The sequence below is a fragment of the Oryza glaberrima genome, chromosome 12 (genome assembly GCF_000147395.1).
Source record: "Oryza glaberrima chromosome 12, OglaRS2, whole genome shotgun sequence".
Taxonomy (NCBI): Eukaryota; Viridiplantae; Streptophyta; class Magnoliopsida; order Poales; family Poaceae; genus Oryza; species Oryza glaberrima.
In genome coordinates, this window is record NC_068337.1 from 4710059 (window position 1) to 4726620 (window position 16562).

The 16562-nt window shown below is 42.0% G+C and overlaps 1 protein-coding gene across 1 annotated transcript; it reads right to left on the reverse strand.

Annotated features, from left to right (window-relative positions):
- Positions 1-334: 334 nt before the first annotated feature.
- LOC127757863 (amino acid permease 3-like) lies at positions 335-1842 on the reverse strand. Its single transcript, XM_052283444.1, has one exon. The coding sequence runs from the start codon at positions 1746-1748 to the stop codon at positions 342-344; it is 1407 nt and encodes a 468-aa protein (XP_052139404.1). The 5' UTR covers positions 1749-1842; the 3' UTR covers positions 335-341.
- Between the last annotated feature and the right edge of the window lie 14720 nt (positions 1843-16562).

Sequence of the window (16562 nt, forward strand, 5' to 3'; positions counted from 1 at the left end):
CTACTCATAATCAGACACATTAGCAGAATGAAAAACAGAATTTCTATTAAGAATGAATTTTATTACCATACGAATAAATGAAACATAATGCAGATTTACAGAGAACTAGATAACTAAAATCTTTCCTCTCCATAAAATTCATAATGCCATTATAAAATTCAGTGGCATATATGATATATCTACTACTCCATCCGTTTCACAATGTAAGACTTTCTAGCATTGTCCATATACATATAGATGTTAATTAATCTAAACACATATATGTATATGGACAATGCTAGAAAGTCTTATATTGTGAGACGGAGGAAGTACTAATAGTACTTGGCTACCGCTATTATGATCTATCCACTGAAGGGACGGAATTTCATGAAGTCGCCGACGAAGTTGGCGACGGCGCCCGTGGTGGCGGCGGCCGACACGATGAAGCCGGCGACGGCGAGCGCCCTGAGCCCGATCCACAGTGCGCTGCCGCGCCGCACGCCGCGCTGCGCGATGTACATCTCCGTGGGGAGGTAGACGGTGAGCGGCCAGAAGGATATGGCGCCGAGGAGGCCGACGATGACGCCGAAGAAGGGCAGCGCCATGGCGACCACGGTGGTGAAGCAGACGAACACCGAGCGCCACGCCAGCCGGAACGCGCTGATGGCGAAGGGGCCCACCCGGAGCTCGCTGTTGACGAAGCCGCTGTCGGGCCACCGGCGCGACGCCTTGCGCTCGACGAAGGCGAAGACCGGCTGGCAGTACACCTGGTAGGCGCCGATGAGGTGCACGGCGATGGCGACGTTGGCGGCGTCGACGAGCCAGAACGGCTCGAAGAAGCCGAATCCGGTGAGGAGGTTGTCCGGCGCCGCGTTGCCGAACGCCGCGTAGCCCATCCACCCGCACAGCGCGTAGAACACCGACGTCGCCACGATGCTCAGCAGCGACGCCTGCTTCATCACCTTCGCCTCCGACGGCGGCGGCGCCTTGATCGTGTCCTGGATCTCGGTGTACACGTTGGAGAAGGCGAACGCGAAGGCGATGTTGCCCAGCGCCTGCAGCGACCGCCACGCCTTCTGCGTGGCGGTGACGTTGGTGACGCCGGCGATCGTGCCGCGGAACCCGCCGTCGGCGACGGTCTGGGCGATGCCGAGGCCGAGGCCGACGCCGGAGTAGGTGAAGGACATGACGGCGGCGACGATGGACAGCCACCAGATCTCGTGGAAGTCGGGGATCTGCGAGAAGACGATCTCGAAGGCGCCGAAGATGAGCATGTACGGGGTGCTCGAGATGTGGCACGGGACGTTGTGGCCATTGGCGTGGAAGCAGCCCGCCCTCTTGATGGCCTGCATGCTGATGGAGGCGGCGATGGTGTAGCCGATGGCGGTGCCGACGAGGTTGGCGTACTGGATGATGCCGCAGAGCTTGGCGTTGGCGCCGCCGAGGATGGCGCGCACGGCGCCGATGTAGGTGTAGTTGCGGGCGCCGGTCTCCTCGTCGCCGGTGCGGTAGCACTCGGCCTGGAGCGTGGCGGTGAAGTAGGTGACGCCGCCGAACACCACCATCACGGCGGGCCCGGCGACCCACCCGAGCTGCGCCGTCGCCCACGGCAGAGACAGCACCCCGGACCCGATCACGGCGGTGATGATGTGCGCGCTCGCCGTCCAGAACGTGCCGGTGCGGCGCGGCCGCCCGTCGTCGTCGAGCAACGCCGAGTCCGCCTGGTTGCCGGCCTCCAGTGACACCTCGAGCGGCTCGATCTGAACCATGGCGGCGAACAGGAGCGCGTTCTTGGTGTTCTTGGCACGGAAGATGCGATCTCTGATCTCGATGCGGCAATGGCGTGATCGATCGATCGAACAGAAGATTGAGATGCGTGTGGAGAAGGGAGGCCGCCGGGAGCGCGGTATAAATGGCGGGAGCGGGGAGTCAACTAGCCGCGTTCATATCCGAGGCGGGAACGGAGTTTGAATCGGAGACGGGAGCCTAAACTTCATCCAATCTGGGGAGATAAAATCTGGCATATTTCAGCTCGGACAGGACGACCTATCCGATTGGGAGTGGGACTCGTTAAAATGCACTCTGTTCTCCGACTCGACAAACACGACAATTCTCAATTTTCAATCAACGGTTCAGTTTTTCAGTTCGACCGAAGGATTTGCGGATTAAATTTCATTAGATTGAGAGTTTAAAATCGAATTAAAACTCTCGAAACACTGCTTATCTATTATCCTTATCCTTATCTTTATCCTTACTTTATTATCCTCAAAAACAAAATCTCTGCTTTCAAATTTTTTCGTTCGGACTCCACCCACGCGTCACTCCGAGCATCCCAGCGGACACGTCACGCGCGGCCACACGTGTTGGCAGGAATATAACAGTTTAGTGTGCTTTGACCGGGCCCACACGCGATCATGTTTTGGATTAAATCTAAACTGAATTGTCAAATATAGTTTGTTTCGTAAAGATAAAGCTTATACTCCCTCCTTCCCTACTTCCTTAAATTTTTTACGGCGTTGACTTTTTTAAATATGTTTGACCATTCGTCTTATTAAAAACTTTCGTAAAATATATAAATATATAAATATATATATATATAAGTATATTTAACAATAAATCAAATGATAGGAAAAGAATTAATAATTACTTAAATTTTTTTAATAAGACGAACGGTCAAACATTTTTAAAAAAGTCAACGGTGTCAAATATTTTATTTTAGGATGGAGGGAGTATTTAATAAATTTACATCATTATGTCCAGAGGTGGACCGAAACCTTTTTTTAAGATCCACTATAATCAATGGCATATATTTTTTTCCTTTAGTTAATACGTTCATTTCTAATAATCCACAAATGCGAATAAATATTTCTCTATATGCGGTTACAAAATCATATGTGGAAAAAACAAAAAAAACATATGTACAGTGCTTCTGCATGGAAAGAAAACATATGTTACACAATGTCACCCTTTGCGATTCCAATCTAGACCGAGTATAGTTCCAAATTTTTCTTCAAACTTTCAACTTTTTCATCACATCAAAACTTTCCTACACAGCTAAACTTTCAACTTTTCCGTCACATCGTTTCAATTTCAACCAAACTTTAAATTTTGACGTGAACTAAACACACCCCTAGATCAGTTTGTAGCAAAAATCACGGCATCCGACGAGATCTAACCAAAATCGCATCAGAATAAAGCCATTAAGCTCGCTCCTCTCCGGTTTCCGTCAATATTGATCATTTCAACCAATTATCTGATCCATCGCTACACTCCTCCATCTTCACCAAACCACCAGCACCGCCAGGGACCGGGAGTGGTGAATGTGTTTCCTCTCACTTTCTCCCGCCCTCCCACCGTAGCAAGCTGCCATAGTCTAACTTGCACTTAACATTATGTTCTTATTATTTCAATTTATTTTTATGCTTTTCGCGATTTCAGGATACGATGTTCTTCGGTGGTGTGAGAAACATTCTGATTGTATTATTTTTACGATAAAATTATAACCTGCATGACTACACCTAAGATTACCCAATGCATATAAAATAAAACTTTAATCATATGATGTTCATCATAAATTTAATTTTTCTCGTAGCAACGCACGTGTATTTTTTTCCAGTCTACTTTAAAAACGAAATATGGTTCCAGCAGAACATTCGTTTGTCCATCGTTGCTTGCATCATCGTGGCATCATCCCGTGCTGCGCACTAGCGTGCGCTCGTCCATCATTGGGAGTCGGAGTCAGGTACCCGCACAACAACGATCCCAACAAGCGATCGATCGCGGTAGCAACGTCCCTTCCACCGGTCTATCCGTTGTCCGCCTTTCGCGCGTGTCAGGGTCCTGCGTGAGAATCTTTGATGGGACCTTTGTCTACGGCATTCGCGTGTCGCGTCTACCACAGAGTCTTCAAGCAAGCGGGGTTCGAGCGAGCTGGGCTAAAATTTTATATAGGCCGAGCATAGTTTCAAATTTTTTCTTCAAACTTTAAATTTTTTCATCACATCAAAACTTTTCTACACACATAAACTTCCAATTTTTTCATCACATCGTTCCAATTTCAACCAAATTTCCAATTTTAGCATGAACTAACACACTCATAGATAGGATTCCAAACAGACGATTAGCTAACACTAATTAGACTATGCATACATAGTCACATGCGAATGCACATGTACAGATTGGTTTCTGCCCAATCCAGTGCATGCAACATTGCAACACGAGGATTGATAAGTAAGAGCACAAAGGATTCAAGTATCCAACCAAGAGACTGCGGGCTTCATCTTAGGACCTATTTAGTTGGTGAAATGAAAATTTTTGGGTGCCACATCGGACGTTTGACCGGATATCGGAAGAGGTTTTCGGATACGAATGAAAAAACTAATTTCATAAGTCGCCTGGAAACCGCGAGACGAATCTTTTGAGCCTAATTAAGCCGTAATTAGCACATGTAGGTTACTGTAGCACTTATGGCTAATCATAGACTAATTAGGCTCAAAAGATTCGTCTCGCGATTTACATGCAAAATGTGCAAATAGTTTTTCTTTTTATCTATATTTAATGCTCTATATATGTGTCCAAAGTTTCAATGTGATGTTTTTGTGAAAAGTTTTTGGGAACTAAACAGGGCCTTAGTCCAATACGCGAAGGCAATGGGAACTGGAGTGGAGTAGGAGTAAATCTGGTTCATCTCAAAAGCTTTTATATGTCGTGTTTGAAGTTACTGTTGACACAATTTGTAATTTTCAGCGCCCATGCTTATTTGGTCTAATAGTTGTAATTTTCGGCGTCCATCCTTGTTTGAATTTACCTAAAGAGCATTAAATGCTTATTTGATAGAATCTACGTGATTTTAGAAACATTATTTTAGTAGATCATATTATTGGTAGAAGTTGGGGGTTTGTCCCTCTCACCTTTTTTAAGCTCTTTTCTGCTCACTTCTGGACTTTTTGGCTATGTGACTACAGGTAGAGACCGGATATGTAACCCATTTCCATTATCTTAAAAAAAATGCTTGCTTGGCATTTTCACCACTTATGCTCATTTAATGCACTGTGAATATTCTATCCATCTCTCTTGCCTCAATCATAATATGCATGTTTTATTAGGGGTATTTTAGTCATTCATATTCTCTCTTAGTATGTGAGATGTGTACTATAACAACACTTAAAATGGGATGGAGGAAGTAAGTAACATTAGTTTTAAAGCTGATTTACTTACTTATATATGTACCATCACGTACACTGCCACCAATCCAGGGCCATCAACATGGTCTTGCTGCCGAGGAGCGTGGCCACAAAATCCCACCAATGGTTGATCGCACGCCTAGCTATGACCATGTGTGTTAGCTAGTTATTAGTCATGTAGGCCACGTTTTATCCCAGTTATCAGCTCTTTCGAATTTGAGCCCACCAATGGTTTTATCCCACGTTTCAAACCTAACAAAACCAAGGCTGTCTTTAGGCCCTGTTTAGATTCCAACTTTTTTCTTCAAACTTTCAACTTTTTGGTCACAACGAACTTTTCTACACACATAAATTTCTAACTTTTCCATCACATCGTTTTAATTTCTTCAAACTTTCAATTTTAGTGTGGAACTAAACACAGCTTTAGTTTCACGTAAAAATTGAAAGTTTAAAAAAATTGAAACAATGTGACGGAAAAGTTGAAAGTTTGTGTGTAGGAAAGTTCGATGTGATAGAAAAGTTAGAAGTTTGAAGAAAAAAGTTGGAGGTAGAGGCTTTGAGATCTTCAGTTTGTAATCTAATCTAATGCCGTTGTACGTAACGCATGGACACCTTCCTAGCAAAATCTAAAATTTGATGAGGGAGAGGAGATGGCGTGTCAATGTACGGAGGCCGAGAGCAGACAGCATCCGTGGATCTGTCGTCCCAGGGTGCCCAGCTAGCAGCTACCATTGGCTCGGTGTGCCCAGGTGATGGGGAAGTGGTAGGGGTCAGCCAAACCAACATTCCGACGGTGTCAATCCCTTTTGACCTGCAGGTGGGCCCACCGCAAACATTCCGAGTATTGTACCTTTTGTACTCGAAAACTCCACTCAGTTCTTCAAATGGAAAGCAAAACTAGTATCAAATTTCAATGTACATTTTGAATCGAATAAGTAAAAACTCTAGACGAAAACGCTCTCTCAGGCGGTCGTGCTAGTCCGCCAACCAGCACTGCCTGCGCCGCCCACGCGTCGAACACCTCTCCTCCCTGTCCCTGAACCGTATCCTCCGGAGCCGGTTGGTTGTTCCGTCTGCCGGGTGGCGATGGCGCCAGCGTGAGCAGCATCCCAGCCACCCACTCGGCCTGCAGCTGCGCCGGCGCCGCCGCGACGCGCCAGCGCGTGGTTACCACCTTCACGAGTAATCAAGATCTTGGTGAAGTCCTTGGTGACGTCGATGGAAGCACACGTGCATCTGCCTCTGCTTTGCTCTGCTCTGCTCTGCTCGTGGGCTCGCTAGATTGGGGGAAAAAGACGAGGTGGATTGAAATCCAGTTTCAATGCAGATAAGAAAATTCAGTTCAAAGTTCAAGCGAGGTGGTTTGATATTCTGCTTCAGCACGCACTGAACGCAGGCTGAGTGTAAGTAGATAAGAAAATTTTGGTTATGCCATATTGCCATGGCGAAAATTCACAATATGTATTAGAAGAATAATACGTTGAAGATCTAAAAGATAATAAAACAAACAGAATACATCAAATTTAGAAAGTTTTGCTACTACCTCAAAGAAAACAAACTTCAGGAAAAAAAAGTTTTGCCATAATGTCTTGGGCGATGACTTAATGTCAAGTTTTTACTCACAAACATCACAAAAGATTTCGGGCAAGGACTTAAAGTCAGGAAGGTTTTTATTCAGGTGGGTGCAAATGCAACAATATATTCAGTGCTGTGGATGATCCCAAATGAAATATCGGAGTTCAGATACATCAGACAGCCAAAACCAACACAAGCAAGTAGCTAGGAATACACTTGTTTGGAGTTCCATCTTCAGAATTTCAGATATTTGCACTAGAATTGCAGAACCAACAACCATCAAACACACAAGATTCGTTTGAGTTGCTATGTAATTTCCCTGGTTTTCTTATAATTCGAAGAGGGGATTTTGATCAATCTTCTCTATTTACAAGATAACATTACTGTACATATTCTTAGCATTTACACCGCACAAATTCGTGCAAACCATGTTGATCACAACCTGGGATTAGTAGATTACATGACTAGAACCTGCAGCTAAGCTAGCAGCTATCCCGGCGGCGATCTCGCTGCCTCATGGCTGGCCGCGTCGCGGCGGCTACGACTCCGAGAAACGACACCCCGCCGACGATTCCTCCCACGCAAGTGGAGAACGGAACATGGACAGCCCCACCTGGGAAGAATCCTCAAGCGGCCGAATTGTGTTCTCTACACAAGAGATTAGAGTCGACAAGAATGTCCACCCAGAAACCGAGATCTTGGTGTCCTGTGCATAAGACATCTAAGCATACTCTCGAAGACTGCCTTGTGATACTCCATGTGAAGGCTGAACTCTACGCCTGCTGGGAATGTGGAATTCAACATACTTCACCAACGGGTGCCATTTACTGTCTGATTCACAAGTCCAGATCTCACGATCTTACAAGCTGCAAGATCTTCCTCAGGACCTTCAAACTGCCGCATCATTGTGTCCAACAACCACGAGTTCAAGCTCCATGTGTTGCCAAGGAATGAGATGTAGTGCCGACTTCAGATCGGTTCGTGGGATACGTTGGCACTAACCCAAACGAGCCATCTGTGCTAAACCTGTTGGAAGACTACGAATCCTCTTTGGAGCCACCACGAGATGTGAACGTGGTCGACACCACTGAGATGGGCTTATATGTGGGCCCAATAGTTTTTATTTTTTCCGGATCAGATTGCCACGTCAGCGCCACATCAACGTCATGTAAATGCCACATAGGACGAATACCTAGTCAAAGGAGCCACATAGGCGCCCTGTCAGCCAAAACTGGGGACCATACTGCCGGGAGAGCTAATTTGTAATGATTTTGTAGGTTGGGGATGCGTATCTAGTTTTATGATTTGAGGATGATTTTGTAATTCGGTAACAAGATGAGGGACCTCTGGTGTACTTTTTCCATGCTATATACTCCCAACTCACAAGTAGCATTAGCATTACCGAGAATGGCCCAGACAGGTTTTTACGGTGCTTTAACAAAGGTAGTTGCTATTGAACATAAATGCAACAAAAGATAGGGTTTTTTCGTGACCGACATGGTTTCGGGCTGGCCCATATCACATCTTGGGCCCAAATTTCTGTCACGAGACAACCATAGTTTAATTCGTGTCCACAAGACAAATATGGTGCTAACCAACCACGAAAATCATGCATATTTGTAGCACTCAAATATCGACCAGTACAGTTGTTGATCCACTGGCTGCGGTTTAATTTTTGTTTGACCGTTGATATATGATGCATAACCGGATGTCGGAGGAGATTTTCGGACATGAATAAAAAACTAATTTTATAACTCGCCTGGAAACCACGAGATGAATTTTCTAAGCCTAATTAAGCCATCATTAGCACGATCAGGTTACTATAGCACTTATGGCTAATCATGAACTAATTAGGCTCAAAAGATTCGTCTCGCGATTTCTATGCAAACTGTGCAATTAGTTTTTATTTTTATCTATATTTAATGCTCTATATATGTGTTTAAAGATTCGATGTGATGTTTTTGAAAGAAAAAATTTGGAAAGTAAACCAGGCCAAAGTGAGTGCACATGCACGCATGCAACCATGGCAGCTAGCAGAGGCACCTGCAGCAGCTAAGCTAGGTTTCCCTAGATAGCCCGCCTGCATGAGCAAAGCTGCGTACGTATGCAATGGCATTTTCTTGCAAGCTTTGGCCAGGTTGGGTACGTCTCCATCTGCAAGTATTTTCGTTCATGTTATATATGGGTCCTTTTTGCTTTTCTTTTATTTTTTCATTTTAAGAAATATTCACCTAGCATAAAATAAAAAAATTCTGATTAATTAGACTAGGGTTCAAGAATACATAAATTAATTAGACTAGTTAAGTTATTACTCCCTCCAATTTTTTTGTTTGACGTTAGTTAGCTCAAAATTGAACTAACTAACGTCATACATTTGTGTAAAGAGGTAGTAATTTGTAAGAGTGAACTAGCTGGTTATTACACGATTGACACGGGGGACCTTGGCCCCCCAGTCCCACTCGGTGTAAAATTGTTGTTTAGTGACTCATACTAAAAGAACATCTTGGTTTTAATCTAAAACATTATAATGATCTTCATAGAGAGAGAAAAAAGATATTGCAAGATGTTCAAAAAACATTAACAGTGTTTCAAGAAACAAGTCATATTAGGGTTGAGATAATTTTTCTACATAAACATGGCCAGTTGTAATCCTTTACCATTAGCATTCTATGAAACAACATATGAATACATTATTTCCCTTACTCCATTGTCTGTTGAAAAATATTTGATTTATGACAAAGAAGTATTTGCATTTATATTTGTGTATTGATATTGTTTCCAGACATTTGAAAAAACAAGCCTTATATTGTATTTGTATACTAATTTTTTTATGATTTTGGCAATGCACTCGAACCACTACGTACAAGTATGGAATAAACATGTCCTTTCTGTGCCCCCACTCAGTTATAATCATCATTTTTACATCCACTAACAATCCACAACGGCAAAATTTAGAAATAAGATGGAAATATTTCATGATAAGACAAAATAGTGAATTTATTCTCACAAAAACTTAGAAAAAGTTTATCACACTTTGGAGATGCATGATTTTTGTTGCATGATGGGAAATAAGTACTCATGCTTTATACCTTATTCAAAACCGAGAGAAATCAAGACTGAATGCCACTGTCCAGACTCGGTTTGTTACCAAATCTAGAAGAACAACTTTGATTAAAGACCAGGTTGGCGTAATCTTAGGTGAACTGACCATGGAGGGCTGAAAGCAGAGGGCTAAAAGCAGTTATCAATAGTTTAAACACATTTTCTGCAATGGTAAAGCAAACATTAAGACTTGAAAGGCACTATCTCCAACTGGTTATGTTCCTGATACTTTTCAGCATGTTGTTCCCCTAAATTCTGAAGAAGTATATTATTCTCATGCTGAATATTTGGTATCTCCATATGCAAATCCTCAATTTGCTACCACAAAAGGAGTGAATCCTCATCCATAGGAAGAACATCAATGAACTCCCCATTAAGCACAAAATGTGTAGAGTCCTTGACTCTCCATTACCTCCCATATTAGTAGGATTTTCCATAACAATTCTTTGAGCCACTTCACTAGGGTCTGTATAAAGATATTTTGTCAGAACTCTGCCAAGAACACTTTCTCTGTGATGCCAACGTATTAACTTCCCAAAAGTGTTTGCAACCCTATAAATGTGAGTCTCATTTCTGTAATCCGAAGGAATCCCTAAAATCATTATCCAACCCTCCCGATTGAAGGGGATAACAGGTCTCATAAAGTGTTCTTGGAAAGCCCCATTATTTAGCATCAAATATTGGCCGGATATCAAAGTATCCTATGCAACTCAGAAGGAACTTGGATCAGGCATAAAAAGGGAAACCTGAGGGCGCAAATGACATGCATGTTGAACTGACTGTTTATGGATCAATTGCAACATTTTATATATGTAACAAGATCCACCTCAACAGTAATTCTGAATAGACTTAATGTTTGTTATACAATGTATAATTTCCGACTAAGCAATTTAAATACCATTATTGTGAGTAACTAAACAACAATTTTACACCAAGTGGGACTGAGGGCCAGTCAATTTTATACCGAGCGGGATAGGGGCTTAGCGCCCAGTTACATCGAGCGGTTACAAGATCAAAGAATATTCAGGTCGCTACTGATGTAGTCTACATCCTATTAAAGAAAGTTATACTCTCTAATAGATTTTTTTTTGTGTATCTTAACTTTGGTCTTGAGAGTAGTATAATATGTCGACTCCCACCTATCGACCCACTCAAACTTGGTACATAGGCTAGATCTTGAAAACGAATATAAAAAAATGGTTCAACTTAGATGAGCATTGGGCCTGATCATAATTATAGCTATATTTTGTTAGCTCCTCTTCTTATGTGGCAAATCTTCTAGATAACTTTGTTACTTTCTTTGAAACATAAGTAGCGATAAGTGACACTACAGTCTTGTTTAGTAACCAGTTATAAATGTCATAAAACTAGTTCACAAGTATAGCTAATATGTTCATTTCATGTAGTATACTAAATTGAATATTTTCACTGACAATTGCAATTCTAAGACTACAAAAGTTGTAAATAAAAAAATTTAAATACTTCCCAGATGACTGGAAACAATATTAGACAATAACAATATAAGACTGGATACAAATATAATATAAGACATGTTTTCTCGACTGGATACACTAACAATACACAAATACAAATACAAATGCAAATGCAAATACTTCTTCATCATAAATAAAATATTTTTCAACATGCAGTGGAGTGAGGGAAATAATGTATTCATTTGTTGTTTCATAGAATATTAATGGTAAAGGATTACAACTGGCCATGTTTATGTAGAAAAAATATCTCAACACAAATATGACTTGTTTCTTGGAATATTGTTAACATTTTTTTCTAGCATTTTGCAATATATTTTTTCTCAATGAAGATCATTCTGATGTTTTAGATTAAATTGAAGATGTTCATCTAGCTAGGAGAAACAAGTGTTTTACTTCTTGCTTCTGGATATCACACAAGTACTACTTAGAATCCAAAATAAGCTAAATACAGTCAGTGTAGCATCTGTTATTTGAGAGATAATGGTGCTAGTATATTCTAACAGCATGTGGCAATCAAATAACAAAAGATACCAGATCTGCAAATAGAGAATCCTATTGTCAAGTGACCGAGTGTTATTTATGCAAATCCTATATATGATAGATATGTACTTAATCCTGGATTTATAGGTGTTTCTACTATGAAGGTATTATTGTTGTTAAAACTGAATTATAAGCTTGAATGACAATATATTTAAAATGCTAGACTTTGCTGTTAAAATTCTCATTACCAGCCCATTGGTAAATATGCTTGCAATGTGACCACAGCAATGCCTCGGTAGTGGCAGCTGTCGTAGTTTAGGTTTGTTGGTTGCGAGTATGTTAAGTTGTGGTTTTAGTTTAGTTTTTTTATTAACTATGTATGGTAAGGTTTTGTCTCATTTCTCTTTAAAATGAGGTATATAAAATACAATGGTAATGGCTTGGTCTGTTTAGGGAAAAAAGGTATTACCAATTACCATATGTCTACCCTAAACAAGCTAAAAAGTTTAGATTACAGTACCACTATCTCCCTCCCAAAATAATTATAATTCTAGGTTGTTTAGCATATATTAAGGTTTGAAAAGAAAGACTATGATGCCCCTTATTAAATGGTGTATAGGTAAGAGTTGAATAGTGGTTGAGGGTAGAATAGGGAGAAATTTGAATAAGAAGTAATTGATGGGACAATTAGTTCTTTATTATGATAACTATTTTGGGACAAATTTGAATTGTAGAAATACAATTATTATGGGACGGAGGTAGTACAATTTATTTTTGAAAACAAATATAAGTGCAAATTTGGAAACAAAAATTTTGAGGTACCATTTTTGGAAAAGTATAAGGTGTCATACTGTGCATTCAAACAACCATGCCCTTGAGATATAGTCCCTCTGTTCTTTGATGGGTATATTAATGGATGGAGGTAGTATTATATTTTGAATTTATTGGTTTCATATACAGGGAGAAAGAGTATGTTTCTAGATGAGAGGGGTGATTATGATAATTTCTTATGCTCCCATGAGCTCAAATTAACTTGACAGATTTTTTATCTCAGATTTATATGAATTCTTCTCAAGCCAGAATTGAGCGAAAGGAAGTATCTTTTTTTTATGGTAGCGCTAATCCACGCGCTGCGCGCGGAATATTAGTTCGGGCGCCGCACAATGCTCCCTCCTTCCGATCTTTCCGTTTTTTTACCACCCCACCTTTACTCCGTATCCCATCTTTCCTCAGTTTGTTTTTTCGTTTTGTACCACCCTACCTTCTGTGTTTCCTTTTTCTCTTTTCCATCTTATCCGTGCTTCATCAAAGGACCTTTTTGTTTTCCGTTCCTTCTCTCTAGGTTTTCTGTTTTCGCGTTTTAGTAAAATATTTACCGTTTAGTTTTTCTTTCCGAGTTTTTTGTTTTTTCAGTGTCTCCCCACGTTTCAAAAGTAATAAATTTAGTTTGTGGAGTTTTCCATTTACTCCTAACCTCCCATATCTGCTAATTCAACACAAATTTACTCGCATGAATGCCTCTTTCAAAAGTAACAAATTTACTTGCACAAATGCCCCCACAGTGTACGTGCACCATTCCTAGATTGTCGTAAAAGAATTACTACCAGCGTACAATGCTAGTAATTCTTTCACCAGTGTTATAAATATTGTTTAGATTTCGTGGTCTGCGACTAAAACAATTACCACCTTCCTATCGATATAGCCCATGATCTCGTAGCCTCCGTGTAGTAATATGTTTCCTGATGTGTTTTATACACAGTATAAGAGTAAAAACTGGAACTTCGTGGTCTGCGAGTAAAACAATTACCACCTTCCTCTCGATATAGCCCATGATCTCATATCCACAGTGTAGTAATATGTTTACTGGTGTGTTCAATACACAGTATAAGAGTAAAAACTGATACTAAGAGTATTGTTAATCTGTATAAAAAATGACCTTACGAATAAAAAAAATTACATGCTCAATCACACACAAGTGATAGAATTACTCACAAGTGAATCAAACTAGAAAAGAAAAAAAATGATTCAGTGAAAAGTCCATCGTGAAACTGGATCTTGGTGACTTTGCTGGATCTTACTATAAAAATGAAGAGGATTGTTTGTGTATTGTGAATGTTAATGGAGAGGGCAACCGGGTGGCGAGCGGTACGTGATGATGGAATCAAGGGAGGGTGTAGTAGCGTGGTATAGAGATGGGCTCGACATTGCGCAGTAGCAGCCATCCATCATCTAGCAAGCATGAAAAAAATGCAAAAACATTATTGTTCATGTCATAGAGGCAACGAGCAAAAGAAAAATAGCAAACAACCTCTATCACCGGCGGACTCCACCCTATCCTGTGGCCAGCCACATGGAGCACGATGTGCAAATGCAGGACTTGTGCAAGCCATCAATTTAGATCAGGTAATATTGGAGATTGCACGTTAATTTGATTTGCAAAAAGAAATTGGGGCTTCATGCGTGAAGGTGAAGGAGAGTATGCAGATGCAAATTGGAGTGCCATTTCCTTACTTGCTTGTTCTATCAATATTGCCGACGTGGAGCAGCCGCCGGCTGTTGCTCTTGACCTAGGTGAACACCTCCTTGCTGGTTAAGGTGTTGCTCGGCGTCCGATAGCGGGGCCCGGAGCAGCGCCTTCGCCTCAACCGCCGCCGGCCGCCGCTGTCAACTAACACGATGTTGTCGTCCTCCTCCACGGTGCGTTACCGATCTATAGGCTGGGATGGTGGATCGATTCAGATGTGAAAAAAAAGGAAATAATGAAGTGGGGGCGAGAGTGGTTGGTTGGGTACGAGAAAAATAGAATATATACCGGAAGCAGGGAAGTTGTTTTTATCGCAGTAAATCATTTACTCTGATAATAATGGGAGTAGGATGACGGGACGTGGGGTTGGATCGGAAGTAGGGAAGTTGTTTCTATTATCGAAGTAAATCGTTTACTCTGATAATAGTGGGAGCGGGATGACGGGACATGGGGTGAGGTGGGCCTGGACTAATACATGTTTGGCGCTCGGAATATTAGGAACGCGCTGCGCTCCTAATAGTAGTACTACTTTTTTTTAATTAAAAAAAATCGAATAGGAATTATCTGCTCATTTAATCTATTCTCTGCTGCAGTAACAAGCTTAATTACACGCTTACTGAGAGGAGAAGCAGGAGTTGGAACACTGAAATTTGTTTGCTGATGGACCTGCTGAATCTAGCAGAGATCTCGTGCCGGGGCTTGTTCTACTGAATTGCACGGGCGGCATGAACAACAAGGCCGTCGTGGATGACAGGAGGATCAAATTGCTCCTTCCCCTGCTATGGCTGATCGACTTCCTGCTGAAGCAAAGGCGGATAGCATCAGCGCTCTTCGAGCGTGTAAAATCCGTAAAAGACAGACACGCTTCAAGTTCACCATTGCTCAGTTACTACTGACACCGGCAAGATGTGTAACAGGAACAATCTGAAGGACACCCTGCTCCCTGTCTACGGGAACAATCTGAAAGACGCCGTGGACGACGAACTAGTCGAGGTAATCAAACCAACGACCCCAAATGAAATGTAATTATTGATGGTTCTAATCTCTGGCATCAAATTTGTAAACACTGAACTATCCCCAAAACTAATCCATGAAACTCTTCCTCGAGACAAGTCTCTCCAGTTCTTCACGTCTCCTCTGCTCTTCCCGATTACTCTTCTTCCTCTTCCCGGTTCGTAACATTAATCGATCGCTGCTGCTGCTGCTGCTGCTTTTTGTCGTCGGAATTTTTTCTGTTCGAGCTTTGCACGGCCGCGTCCTGTCGTCGTTGTGTTGATCTGCTGCCAGGCCTAGCGCCTTTCCCCTCGTAGCTCGATGCCCACAGACGCACGAACCCATGTCCCGATCACCACATCTCTCACTGAATCCACACACGCAGATCGTCCTATGCTCTCTCTCTCTCTCTCTGCAATCGACCAATCGTGGACTGGCTGATTTGGTTGGACTGCAATCCCGCTGTTCTCTCCGAGCTGATTTTATTGTAATTATTGCGTCCGATTTAGAGTCAAAAAATATAGGGAGTAACTATAATTTATGGCGCCATATTTTTCACTAAAAAATAGTCAGCATGTATTTACATTGTAAGTCCCTAAATTACATATGTAATTTTAATATAGTCTCTAAATTACATATGTAATTTTAGTATATTTATAATGTAAGTTCTAAAATTACATATCTAAGTTCTGAAATTATATATGTAGTAGTTTTTTCATGAAAACACATGCTGACGAGATGAGAAATTTGAATTGATTGGCTTCACGATGCAACACGAAATACGTAAAGACGTGCAATGCACATGGTATTGCAATCGTAGCACGAATCTCAAGGGAGATCAATTGAACAAGAAATCGACTGTGATTACTCACAAAATGTGTCGACATAATTATAGCAACACCGAAAAATATATAGAATCCCCTCCTTGACTTGCCGAGTTCTCCGAAGTTCGACGACCCCATTTTGTGCCTCTCTGAAACCCGTCCATCGTCGGAGCTGTTTTCCCCAATCCGGGCACTGCCCGCTTCACCATTGTTGCGCCCCGGCTTCTCATCGCATTAGGGGTAATGGCTTTCTTTTTCCCTCCCTTCTCTTCCTTTCGCCCTGTCGCGTTCGAACCAGCACTCCATCCCAAAGCCAAACCTTCTCCCCTTCGCTGTGAATTTGGTCGCTGCTACCGAATCGATGTAGCTTGGCAACGGACCTACTCTGCCACTCACCGCCGGTCATCTC

Bases quoted from the DNA above. Each gene is read 5' to 3' on its own strand.
- LOC127757863 (XM_052283444.1), bottom strand. From the start codon at position 1,748: ATGGTTCAGATCGAGCCGCTCGAGGTGTCACTGGAGGCCGGCAACCAG.